The sequence below is a fragment of the Hippocampus bargibanti genome, linkage group LG05 (genome assembly GCF_051943395.1).
Source record: "Hippocampus bargibanti isolate YZ-2025 linkage group LG05, ASM5194339v1, whole genome shotgun sequence".
Lineage (NCBI taxonomy): Eukaryota > Metazoa > Chordata > Actinopteri > Syngnathiformes > Syngnathidae > Hippocampus > Hippocampus bargibanti.
The window spans coordinates 20,696,570-20,710,688 of NC_142738.1; the positions used below are offsets into that span (position 1 = coordinate 20,696,570).

The 14,119-nt window shown below is 41.9% G+C and overlaps 1 protein-coding gene across 4 annotated transcripts in view; it reads right to left on the bottom strand.

Annotated features, from left to right (window-relative positions):
* The window catches only part of mob2a (MOB kinase activator 2a), an 81,268-nt gene that overhangs the window by 38,288 nt on the left and 28,861 nt on the right, over positions 1-14,119 (bottom strand). Inside the window, exon 1 of one of the 4 annotated variants that reach the window (XM_088997259.1) lies at positions 10,440-10,595. The exons of 2 other annotated variants lie outside the window; for them this stretch is intronic. In XM_088997259.1, coding sequence (XP_088853385.1) covers positions 10,440-10,477 — 38 coding nt within the window. In that variant the 5' untranslated portion in view covers positions 10,478-10,595. Of the gene's footprint in view, positions 1-7,843; positions 8,270-10,439; positions 10,596-14,119 lie in introns of those variants that run through there. One more of the 4 variants, XM_088997258.1, reaches the window with a different exon arrangement.

The following is a 14,119-nucleotide window of genomic DNA, read 5'->3' on the forward strand; positions in this document are numbered from 1 at the left end:
AGTATTGTGGAAAGAGGAGTTCATGTGGCTTGCAGCACACAATGCAACGCAAACATTGCATTGTGCAACATGCCGAACAGTGTATGGACAAACGATAACTGGAGCAAAAGTATCAGCAAGGGATATTTACGATAAATTAAGCAAGGGAGCATTTGTGGTAGGTACGCCGCAGCAACACAACATGCATTACGGTACTACCACAGCCCGAACAGGACTGGTAAAAAAAACATGCCTATACAAGTGAGACATAGCAAGTCACCGAGACACGGAAGAAATACGTTAGCAGACAAGTGTCAAAGTTGCTCTTCACAAAAGGGCAGTTTTGGTAAACGATTAAGCAACCCATTCAACATGGAGGGCCACTTTAAATGCACAATTCACACGTGTAGTTACCATAGTTACATTAACTTGCATCTTCCTTGGCACATATATTCGACGTGTCTCATTCTTACCTTTAGTGCTCGAGCGCCCCATGGCGGCCGTTAGAAAAAAATGCATACATGGAGCAGCTGGAGCTTTGGTACATCCTTTACAACATTTAGCTGAACAGGCTCAAGACAGTAGAGATGATCGTGGACTTCAGGAAACATCCATCACCACAGCTGCCCCTCACACTATCCAACTGCCTCGTGTCAACCGTTGAGACCTTCAAGTTCCTGGGAATCACCGTCTCCTCGGACATGAAGTGGGAGGTCAACACCAACTGCATCCTGAGAAAGGCCCAATAGAGGATGTACTTCCTGAGGCTGCTAAAGAAGCATGGCCGGCCACAGGAGGGGCTACAACATTTCTACACGTTTGTCATCGAATCGATCCTGTGTTCTTCCATCACCGTTTGGTTCGGGGCAGCCACAAAAATGGACAAAATCCGACTTCAACGGACTGTTAGGACAGCGGAAAAAAATCATTGGCACCGCCCTACTCACTCTCGAGGACTTGCACACAGCAAGGATCCAAACAAAGGCGCGGAAAATCCTACTGGACCCTGCGCACCCTGCCCACCACCTTTTCCAGCTCCTCCCCTCAGGCAGGCGCTACCGATCCATGCATACCAAATCCAGCAGACATTTAAACAGCTTCTTCCCCAAGCCATTAACTCTTTAAACAGTAACCCAAATAGAACTGTATAGTGACTCTTTGCAATTTTTTGATGATACTAGTGCAGCGTGTTCGAGCGAAAACAAATTCCTTGTGTGTTTTACATACTTGGCAATAAAGATGATTCTGATTCTGATACATTGGCCGCATCGTTGCATAAACCGCAGGGTTGAAAGCTTGTGACAAAAGTTGCGGTTTATAGTCCGGAAATTACGGTAAATGACAATTTATCATCTAGTCCAGTGGTCACCAAATTGTGGCCCGTCAGCACATTTGGCCCAGCCCCCTGAACAATACCAGAGGTGCTATCAGATGGTTTTTATTTGGCCTCCAGAAAAATTAAAAATCCTTTTACAAGCCAAAGGTCGGTTTTCGATCATTATCTGTTCCTATTTTAATCAATGTAATCAATGTATGTTGTTTATAATCGTGATTGAACAATACAAACACGCCTTCTCACAATAGAACGCTAAAGGAGTCGGTCACAATGCGAAGTGACACAAGAAAGTGACGTATGAGGAAGTGGAGGGGAGTCCGGTGGTACATTCAGGTGCGCTCTATTTGGTCCCAGACCCGTTTTCTTTTGTAAACCTTCCTGTCAAAGAGAGAACGGAATAATTGCAAAAAGGTTAGGTAAGAGAAAAATTGATTCAGAATGCAGGGTATTTAACCTGCAGTGGACAAACGATTATTTGTATGTTCAATGCAAAGAAAACGATGTTTGTCTCATCTGTCAAGAGGCGGTGGCGGTATTCAAAGAATACAATCTTCGCCAACACTATGAATCTTGTCACAAAGACAAGTACGATAGCTTGCAAGACCAAATACGAGCAGACAAACTCTCAAAGCGAAAAAGTGGACTACTATCTCAGCAGAATACATTTGTACGCCAAGCTCAGCTGAAGAAGGCATCCGTTCGGGCCAGCTTTTGGGTTGCTAAACGTAGCGGTAAGCCTTTCACGGAAGGAGAGTTTGTTAAGAAATGTATGGATTCTGTCACGGAGGAGTTGTGTCCCGAGAAGAAAGATGCATATAATGCCGTCAGTCTGTCGGCGAGTACAATCACCAGATGCGGTGAAGAAATCGGGATGAATGTATATGCCCAGCTGCAGCAGAAGACGAAAGAATTTGACTTTTTTTTATTAGCACTGGATGAGAGCACGGACGTGCAAGACACAGCGCAACTGCTCATTTTTATTCGTGGAGTTAGCGTAAACTTTGAGATATGCGAGGAGCTGCCAGCCCTCCAAAGTCTCAAAGGGACTACAACGGGAGAGGATATTTTTGACCTTGTGTGTGTACCAAACCATGAAGAAGTTGGACCTGAGTTACAGAACTGTGATGTTCTGAAAAAGGCATTAAAGCCCAACAGTCTCATTGACTTCTATGCCGCCTTCCCAAACGACACATATCCAAACATCAAAAAACACGCAATGAAAATGTTCAGTTTTTGGCAGCACGTATATCTGCGAGAAAAGCTTTTCTCGCATGAAACTGCTGAAATCTCCGATGAGATCAAGATTGACAGATGAACATTAGCATCAGTGCTTGAGACTGGCTGTAACTAGAATGGAACCTGATATTCAACTTCTCACCAGCCAGATGCAGACCCACAGTTCACACTGATGAACATACATAGCTAACTTTTCTGACTTGAATGAGTCATTCTGAGCATAAACAAATATAATCATAATAGAATCTACTGGGACAAAATCCATCTTTACAGCCATACTGGTAGTGAAATGTACTGTGCTGTGTAGGTGCTGTATCACTTAGTTCACTTTCTCAGCCTGCTTCCTTTGTGGTTTTCACAGGGAAGTTGATGAGAGCTGCAAACAGCGGTGTCTTCAAGCCTACTGGAACCTACAAAAGGATTATAAGGAAAGAACACAAGAACTTTAAGAGACTGCTCATATGTGTCAGAGAGATTCTGCTCTAACAACTGACCTGATCTTTTATCTGTTAAGATTGTGCATGGCACAACATAAAGTTAATGTTCCATGGCTTTTTTCTATGAAGAACACAGAGAGAATTATTTCGTTATTATTTATTTCATAAAGTGTTATTTATTTCCTGTTTTTCTATGAAGAACCCAGAGAGGGTATTTAGTTATTATTTATTTCATAAATAGTGTTATTATTTGTTTCCTGGCTTTTTTCTGTAAAGAACCTGGAAAGGGTTATTTGGTTATGTGTGGCTTTCTGGGAAACAATTTTTTTAAGCTCCCTACGATCGTCACACTTTTTCTGTTACAAACTGACACAGAAGGGAAAAGTTATGTGGTCCTCATAGGAAAAAGTTTGGGGACCCCTGATCTAGTCTATAAAAACATGTTTATGTTCATGTTACGGCCAAAGAACAAACCATGCATACATATCCAATATCCTTTCACTTTCATTGATCGCAAGGTGTATTAAAAGCACAGTCCGCTGCGTGTTACTGAATGAAGTGTTGAGGTTAGTGCAAGGACATCACTTTCTGCTATTCATGAGGCAGCAAAATGAAGTTGCTGTTGAATGCAAGCAAACACTGTGAAAGTGTTATGCAACTGTCCTTGTGTGAGGTCGGCACACTGCAGTGACAACAGGAGAAAGTAGAGGACAGACAGTGAACAGTAGCAGACCTTGTAAATGTGCACTATTTCAGGAATGTAATTCTACTTCAGTTAAAGGACAACCGACGTCACTTTTTTGTTTCCTAACTGACATCAGAAAAAACGTTTTATAGCATCTAAAATACCCAAAACATGCAGTATGATATTTTTATTCAAATGCAAAACGCCAATAAAAATGACTTAGAGTGACTAATTTGCAAAAAAATGAGCTGCGAATTCGGCATTTTCAGAAAGTCCCGCCCCCAGTTCGTGACGTCCAGCCAAGACGTCTTGCATTTCTGTACAATCAAAACAATGGCTTCAGATTCAGAGAATATGCTTTCTTGTTACACATCCAGTTATGAATAGGATTCAAATAGTTGTGAAGAGGAAAGCATACATGTTTGCAATCGATTAAATTATTTATTCCCTGCCATTTTGAGGCAACATTGGGGGGAAATGGATCACCAAAAAAGAGGCAGAAAATGGCCACCTGTGAGGAATTAATAGGCCCGTTTCCACAGGCTGTTAAATTCCTTACATGGAGCTTGGATGCCCTCTTCTGGCTCTTTCTAGTGCAACACGAGGTTTTCAGACCAAACAAGCATTGACGTGATGGAAGGACTGCTACAATGTGTCCTTTTTTTCTCGGTCAGGGGCATTCCTTCAGTGACGTCACGTATGGTTCAGTGATGTCACGTACTTCAGTGACGTCACAAACTCAAAAACAAGACTTCCGGAATATTCAGCGCAAGTCTTAAAACGTAAAATATAGCTATATGCGGTGGAATCTTTGTAAAATATGCTCAGTAGAAGTCATTTAAAGCCATTTTACAAATTATGGACAGAACTTGTCTGAAGACGTCGGTTGTCCTTTAAGTCTTGAGGCTCACAAGGGGAGAATGTCACAGACTGAACACTACAACTCCTCTTGAGACTTTTCACCACAAACAATTTCCAGTGATGCAGGGCATGAGCCAGCGTAGATTAAAGATGAGGCGTTTTACATTGTATGTATCTATTTATGTATTTATTATTTGAAAATTTCCCCATTGAGGGACTTTTGAAGGCTTTCTGATTCTGATTATATCTGTCTGTCTCTTTGTCCAGCTGTTCATCTGTCCATTTATCTAACTATCTGTAATGTGTCCGTGAGACCTTTGAAAGGTGCTTGAAATAAAATAAAATAAAATAATGCATTTAATTTATAAGCATTGTTCAAAACTCTCAAGGACACTTTGCACCCACAGAAAAAAATATCCTGTGCCTGTATTATTATTATTATAATTATCCTGATGAGAATGAAATAGATGACCATGTTGATGAAGACATTTTGGCATCGGACACAGTCGTGACTGTTGCATTGATGAATTTCTATCACCATTCAAATATTTTCAAAGGATTTTCGATGAAAAAATGATGGATATTATTGTTGAACAGTCAAAATTCTATGACTCCCGGTTGCAATAATGAGGTTTACTTTGAGTATATTAATGCTGTTTATCCCTCAGAATGTCCTGGAATTGACCCGATCCTCAATACCATACCGTCGAAGCTAGCGAACGGTGACGTTTGATGTAACGTGAGGCTGTCTGCATTGACCCTTAATCAATGCTTTGCAATGTTGATTTAGCCAAGCTCATATTTTACATAAGGAGACGGGGTGAAATTGACGACAAACAACTAACCCACTAACGTCACATAAACACACAAAATTGGACACACAGGTTATATACAGTATATACAAGCATTGTCATCAAATGGTGAGTATAGTTTTTGCTTTTTTGAATGTTGCTGTGCCGATTACCATTTGGTGTTTACTGAGCGAGTTGCTTGTTCTGTAGCCACAAAGGGACATATGTCTTCTTGTGCCGGTCCCAAGCCCGCATAAATACAGAGGGTTGTGTCAGGAAGGGCATCCGACGTAAAAGCTTGGCCAAAACAAACATGCGGATCAAACCTCTAAAGATGGAGGACACAGATTTGCTGTGGCGACCCCTAGAAGGGAAAAGCCGAAAGAATTATTATTATTATTATTATGATTATTATTATTTCGTCTGTGTAAGCTCTCAGTCGTACAGGAGTGGTCCATCGATGAAAAGGTTTCTTCAGCCGTCATCTGTACTTCTTTGAAGGTGTCGGACGTTTCGCTTCTTATCCAAAATAGGATTAGGAATACTGATGAGGTGATACCGGTTGAAGTGGGGCAATGAGGCCAGTCGTTAGTCAGAACAATAGGAACAATCAGTGGAGCAGCAGGGAGTAGTCCTCTGCTCCCCCCAACCTGAGAGCAGGGACCTATCATAGCAGAGTCCGGCACCGCCATGTCTGGACAGTAGGAAATATATATAGGGCCTAAACAGTAAGACTTTAGTTTGCTGACGAAGTTTCTTGGATAAGAAGCGGAACGTCCTACACCTTCTAAGAAGTACAGATGATGTCTGAAGAAACATTTTCATCGATATTATTATTCTTATTATTATCTAATTACGTAAAAGGCAAACTATATACATTTGTTGCATAGTCATAAACTGGAAAGAAATGCAAACGAGAACAAGATGAACAGTTCCAAACTTTCTTAGTAACCAGAACTGAATCTCACTTGGTGAATATGTAGCTGAAACTGAAAATTGAGTCAACGTCCAGTCAGCTGTTGAGTCAACGTCCAGTCAGCTGTTGAATGCATTGTTTCAACATTAAGCCTGTCTTAGTCTTATACCATTCAATGCTAATCATTAAGGTAAAATGCACTTTTTAAAAAAGCTTTTATTCGACAGTATTTCCCACAAGGACAGTACACCAAAATTCATTTTTTAACTATGTGAAGGCATAGTATGACAGACGCTGGGAGGCAGTTTGAAGTCCACACAAAACCACTGTTGAAAGTTTAAACACTTGAGATGAGTAGACTGAGATGTGGCCTGCGCTGATGTCAATGGATTTGTTTTAGCAAAGCAAGTCAAGCCAACATAGGGTCATGGGGACACTGTTAGATTGGCTCATCCATGTGGAATCGGGAGAAAATATGCTAAAAATAGACCAGAGAGTGGATTTTAGTTTCATGAGGCTTTGAAACATCAGTACACAGACCAGGTTCCTCCCTGAACTTCATCACGAAGGTGGGGAAACACACACTTCAGGAACAAACCCTCCATTTACTAAACTTATGTGTGTTTCTTTCAGTAAGAGTTACAGTGTAGGGCACATGGACAAACATGCATGTGTGAGTATAGACACATAGACACACCCACATACACACACACACACACGCACACGCACGCACGTACGCACAAGCACACAAACACAAATTTATTTTAAGAGTTGCTCAGGGTGAAGGGAAACAGAGTTGCAAATCACTGACTACTAATCTAATCCAGCTGCAGTGTGATGTGTGCTACAATTTCGCCATCGTCAGAAAGCTCCTCAGAGAACTAGCACGTTATATTTAGAATTTCTATAGCAGTTCTGTCCTACGAGGGGCTGCCAATAAGCCGAACCTAAATCATCTACACTAACAAGTTGGTCCAGTGGTCCCGAGTGAGAGCACCACCATGTCGCTCTTTCAACAAATGGGACTGTCTCCCAAACACAGCATTAGCAAGTAACTTTTACAAAAGAGATATTCAAAGTACAGTGAAACTGTCGGGAAGAAATAAAAGGGGGAGAGTGTGTCAGAGAGAAAGAGAGAGAGACCAAAGTCTGACAATGCTGCACAAACAAACAGGGCAACAGGAAACACATCTTTGCCCACTTGTCAAGGAACACTGTGTCCAAATTCAGACCGATTCAAAGTCAAGAGGCACACAGGCAGAGAAAGTTTTGAAAACCTGCCAAGGCTAGCACGTCATTAACAAACAAATCATTGATGTTGAATATCCCATGGTTCGCTGTAGCAGACAAACTGCGCTGCTGGAGTCACACAATCCCCCAATGTCACGATTGCCCAGCTCTGACACCAACAGAATCTCTGCTTGCTACAACAACACTGACCTCAAATGTCACCTCCAAACCGTGGCACAATAACAGTGGACCATAGAAGGGAGATGTAATCAGATATAATGATCGAATCAGATAATTTAAAAAAATGGTGAAAAGTCAAACCAACTCTACTACCTGCAACATAACAGGACAAAAAGTCACTTGGATAGTTACCTATAGAAGAAGCAGTCGCAGCACACCAAAACACCCATCCAGGCGGTGGTGAAGCAGAACTGGGCCAGACCCTTCGTCGTTCCACCTCCCCGTCTGCACTTGCGGTTACAGGTGCAGCTGGGTGAAAACGTCTGGCCGAGCACCTTGTGTAATCATATGGTTGAACAAACAACCTTTGACTGATGCACAGGACTGATGAATGCAGGACGAATTTGCTTGTCCGCAAAATGGAGCAGCAAGTAATGCACTTCGGCAAACTCCATTCACAAAAATCTGACAATTTTCACAGCGCAGATTATTCATTCTCTCTGATGTCAACCGACTGCAACTGCTTGCCGCTTTCACATTCCTGCACTCTCTCTCGCTCTCCTGAGCAAACAACTCTCTCACTGCCTCTCTTCTGGTTGGCTCCCACCTAAAAAACGGGAAGATTAGCTTGTCAAATAGAGTCCCGTAAAGAAAGTGCAGACGGCTGCGCAGCACAGGGTGGACTGCAGAAGAGCGATGAATAGAGGGAAAGAAAAAGAATGTGTGTCTGAGGGAGAGAGAGAGAGAGAGAGAGAGAGAGAGAGAGAGAGAGAGAGAGAGAGAGAGAGAGAGAGAGAGAGAGAGAGAGAGAGAGAGAGAGAGAGAGAGAGAGAGAGAGAGAGAGAGAGAGAGAGCGAGAGAGAGAAAGGTGTAAACTAACCTCGGGAGGCTACAATTTTGGCAATCTGTTTATACATATGCATGTGTAGAACGCATACCCAAAACGACCTCCACATATTGTATACGTCATTAGCTAAAATATGGGTGGCTACCCCCTCCTTGTGGTAAATAACAAACATGGTTTTGACAGTGCAAACTTGTGAAGAAAAATGCTCGTATAAATAAATAATCAAGGTGACTTTTCTTCTTCACAAATGATGCAGCGGAACCAAATGGGACGGGCTTGCGCTGTGACCAGCCCCCTGGAAGCGAGCCAATTCACGCAGAGTACTCCAGAGACAAAAACTATGAAAGGTACTGTGCCTTGCAAATTACTCCCATCTATTTGAGTGCAGGGGGAAAATGGACAATTACACATCCTACAGCACATTCAATTAAACAATGGCATTATAAGTGTGTGTGCATGCGTGCACGCGCGTGGGTCACCAATGAAAAGGGCAATGCTTACGCCAACACGGGATTAACAGAGTCACAAAGTTGACGTTCAATGTCAGACTGGGTAAATGCACCCTTATCATGGATACAAAAAAATATCTGCATTCTGCAACTTCAGAATAAGTAAAGAGTCCCTTTTCAATGCATGTTGTGCTCTGGAGGCTTGGTACAGCACTCTTCATGATCTCTTACTAGGTTTGGTTGTACAATCAAGGAAAAACCGCAACAGCCCAGCCAGGCACTTTTGCATCCAATGACATCATCGCTCCACCTCCTCCTCAGAGCCCTGTCGCCAGAAGCTGCGTTTAAAAAGACCTCCTCTTTAGTGGGGGTGATTACATCATCACTCTCACCTGCAGACAAGTATGTGTAGCCTTATGTGTGGTGATAAAGATTGCAAAATACAGTATAGACAGAGAGAATTAATGTTGGGAAAATTCCAGATGTAAGGGTATATAGATTCAATTTACATGAAATAACCATGGTTAAACTATAAAGGCATATATCAAAATTTTGTTTGTGTGATTAAGGGTGTACATGTGTGATTGATACCTGTACTAGAAATTCATAGAAAGAATTCTGTTGATCAAAAATGGCAGGATGTGAATTTTTTTATGTGTAATGCCCAGCGGAAAGCCATGTGCCTCACAACAAGACAAAAGAGGAAAAGGAGTGCCTGAGAGCTGGGAGTGAAACGACCATTAAACGAACTGTCACATTAAAAAAACATGTTATTGTGGCTTTGTGTGCCGGTACTTCCTGATCTATGGGCCCATTCATACAATTTAGTCCAACAATAAAAGCATGGCATTGGCACTGAATATTCTTCACAAGCAAGAAGACAAAGAAATGTGGTTTCCTTTTTAAAGAGGTTCTAACTTGAAGCAAAAGAAAAGAAAGAAAAGAGACAAAATAACAAAACACTGATGCAGAAATATATATATATATATGTGTGCATGTGGATGTAGTAACTCTCCTAGCAGACAATAGTGAATAGTGGGATGAGATAGATGGAAGTGAGGAAGTGACCTGACACACTAAGCACATATAAAGTTGCTAGGTGATGGGTACAGAAGAAGGAGCATTTCCTTGTAGGAAAAAGAAGGGGGAGGAAAAAGATGAAGATGGAAGCTGATATGAGAAAGGAGATGAACAAAAGAAACAGAGCACACAAGCTCCCAAGCATGAACAACAGGTTTCTTCAAAACTTACAAACATGTCGACAACATAATTTTTATCAAAATACGCTGTCCCCATAAATAGGACATTATCTGGCTTTGTGTCCATACGTCCAACACACAAGTCTTCAACATGCAGAGCAACAATCCGCAGTTCCATAGAAAAGTGATTTATAGCAACCAGGACAACCAGTTCGCTTACCACCCACATCTTTCTCCCCATCCGCAAGTGTCGAGTTGCTTTGCGCACAGCAGCATCTTACTTACTAACTTACCTATTTAAATTGTAAGAGCCGTTCCTTTTAAACCTCATTCTGGACGACAGGAAGCGGATAAATAACTCCAGAATGGTGCGAGGTCGGAGCGTTTAGGCGGCGCCCCGAAACAACAACATTCGAGCCGTTGCCTGTGTGGATGGCTGTAAAGACGCGGAACAAAACAGAGTACGCTTGCTGCTCGACACCTTTGCGACTATTTTCGCTGCGCGGTGCTAGTTCGACAACCCCCCCCCCCCCCCCCCCTTCCGTGCAGTTTCCGCTGGGCAGGCTCACAGTCTGGATTTGCAAACACAAAGAGTCCGTATCGATGACATGCGTGTGGTCTGTTGCAGGGGAATTGGGATGAAGACAAATGGGCCGGTGTTAAAAGCGACCGAGAGCTCGGGGCAAGATGAGTCTTTGTCTCCAGCCTGGCTCAACAGGCAAAATTGCTCGCACAATCATCTCAGATCGCCGCAACTCCACGACAATGTACAAACCACCCCGACACAGTGACGTCACTTCAATTTCAATTAAACGGATTCCCTCGAATATACTCCCATTATACTACTGTCCATTGACTATGTGTATATACAGGTATTTATGTACATATAGCAACTTGTCTCAAACAGCTCTCATCCAAGCTTGAAGAGTGAGGCAGATTTAAAGCCAAGAATAGGACACAAGAACGACTAATGCCATTAATGTAGTGTACTCTCTTGACAAACACGCAAGTGTATATATCATGTAACTTTACGTGTGCACGAGCATGTGTTTTCTTCGTTTCCTTTCAGCTTTTCCCTTCAAGCAGTGACGTGCAGTCATTGGAGGCAGGGGAGACAGTGCCTCACCTGTCATCATGGAAAGCTGTCATGGAAATATCAAATGAAAAAATAAATTAAACAGTTATATGTATGTAGTGATTTGTACTTTAAAGTTCTTGTCCATTTAACTTCACCGTTTTAGGATTTTTTCAAAATCGCTGAATTTTCACATTTACCGTTCAAATACTAAGTAGAGACGAGCAGTGAGGCACCAGCCGGCTGATCCTCACCATGGATTGCGCAATCACTATGCTTACTGTGCTGGCTTGCTCTGCTGTGAGACCGCATTGCTGTCCTTCTGCATATCGCTATTAAAGCGTTCAAACACGTTTAGTATATGAACTAAATTTCTACAGCTGGTGTATATAATGTAGAGTCATTGTACATTATAAACACTGCACTACAGTGTTTATTTTGTTTTATTTTTATCAAAACGCTGTGCGTAGGTGAGGCACACAGTTCTCCCGCCTCATGACAGGCAGGGGGCGCTTGTGATTCCAGAGATACTTCTTACTCCACGTCTGCAGAATAATAGAATTAGAGACAGAAAGCTACAGTAAACAGTTAGCAAGTAAAGTGCAACCCTGCAGTCATTTTTTCGTGTTGCTTGGCCTCACTTTCAGAATGGAGTATCTAAATTGAAAGAATTTTATAAAATGGACTTTCAATCGAAGCAGGAGGTAATAATTAAAGGAAGACCAACACCGGAGCTATAAGGTTTGCTTCAGACAACGGAACACAATACTCGCTCTTTTCAGGCGGACTGGTACACACGAAAAGGCTGGCTGTGTGGATGTCCAGCAAGAAACCGCCTTTTCTGCTTTTCCTGCCTTCTGTTCTCAACTTGTGACAATGTCTGGACTCAAATGGGATATTGCGACCTGAAAAATTTACAACGGAGCCTCATCAAAAATGAGCGAAGACGCAACATCAGCATCCACAATGCTATGGTAAAGGAGAACCGGGAGATTTTAAAAGATCTCATCAACCTGCCACATCAGCCACCTGCTTCCTTGCCAAACAACAGCTGGCATTTCGTGGAAATGATGAAAGTAAAGGCTCTGCTCATCGTGGCAACTATGTTGAACTATTACATGCTTTCGCTGAGAAAGATGACAGGCTAGCGAGTCATTTTGGGACATCCACTGTATTTTCTAGCCCAGGGTCAAACTTTTTGACTCGCGGGCCGCATTGGGTTCTAAAATTTGACAGAGGGGCCGGGCCAGGAGCATTTGGAGGGAGTGTTTGGGCCGGAAATAATCTGAACAAGTTATGTCCATAATTTATAAAATCACTTCAAATGACTTCGACTGAGCGTATTTTACAAAGATTCCACAGCATATAGCTATAGTTCACGTTTTAAGACTTGCGCTGAATATTCATGAAGTCTTGTTTTCGAGGTGATGACGATCCCCATGTGACGTCAAGTTTGGACCGCGCCTGACCGAGAAAGCGACATACAATGCATTTTGGGTACTTTGTTTGGTCTGACAACTTCGTGTTGATCCCTGTTGATGGTGAAATTAGAAGGAAAACACATAAATAACGCCATTGCTACATTGCTGTCATTGACGGCTCGAATTGATATGGGAGGACTCCTTGAATCAATTGCAAACATTTATGCTTTCCTCTTTAGAACTATTTGAATCATATTCATAACTGGATGAGTAACAAGAAAACATCTTCTCCGAATCTGAAGCCATTGTTTCGATTCTCGATCAAAGTCAAGACGTCTTAGCGTGACGTCACGAACAGGGGGGTGGGACCTTCTGAAACTGACCATTTCCGGATTCATTTGAAGTCATTTTTATTGGTGTTTTTCATTGAACTAAGAATATCAGCCTGCCTGATTTGGGTATTTTAGATGCTATAAAACATTTTTCTGATGTCAGTGGGAAACAAAAAATGGTGCCGGTTGTCCTTTAAATGTAGTGTGTACAAACCCCATAGCACAGTAAGAACACTACAACCCAATTTATTAACTGTCTTTCAAATGTGAAAAATATCCCTGATCAGTTAATAAATTTGCCTCAAGGAATATGCCGTTTACATACTATTTTGCAGATACTTGGAGGCGGAAATGGAAATAGATTAAAATAACATATGCACTGTGATTTATCAAGATTGCGTCTGTTTTTAATAAGTTTCCATCGAAGGGGCAAAGTTCAAGAAATCAACATTTATTGAAAAATGGAATCACTTTCAACATTCAAAACATTATTACACAACGAAATATTCAAGCTCAATAATACCTACTTGTGTTAAATTCCGCCAAATCATAGATGGTTTGTCCTGACCGCGCGCTCAACAAACTCCTCACTGACGCCCTCGCCTTCACGCGCAAACAATACACGTGTACCGTCGCCGAGCACACAAACATAGACTACCTGCAGTTGAAATTTGCATACTCGGCACGGCAGCCAATCAGAAGCCTGCTGCTTTCTTCCGGACTTTCGCAAGCGTTATAAAGTCGTGCAATTGCATGTCTTTTTCCAAAATAGATGCACAGAACCTCAGACCAGAAGAAAGATTCAAAAGAAGCTAACAACATATGTGACGCTAAAAAACGTAAATTTACATTAAACCGTGACTGTAAAGTGTACGTGAGACTTATGAAAGAGGCTTAGTGGCTCGTAGGAAGCAATGCAAACGTTGCATTGTGCACCGCAATGACAATCGACTACTGCAGCAAAATCTACAGCCATGCACATTTACCGTAAATTAAGCAAGGTAGCATTTGTACTAGGTGCATTCTTGATTTTAGAATAAACTTTATACTTTGTTACAATGTTTTTTAATGTGATTAGTTGTCTCATTGTGCTTCAAGTTGTGAAAAATGGGTCAGGCAACTTTTCAGTTATCTGCCCTGTTGTT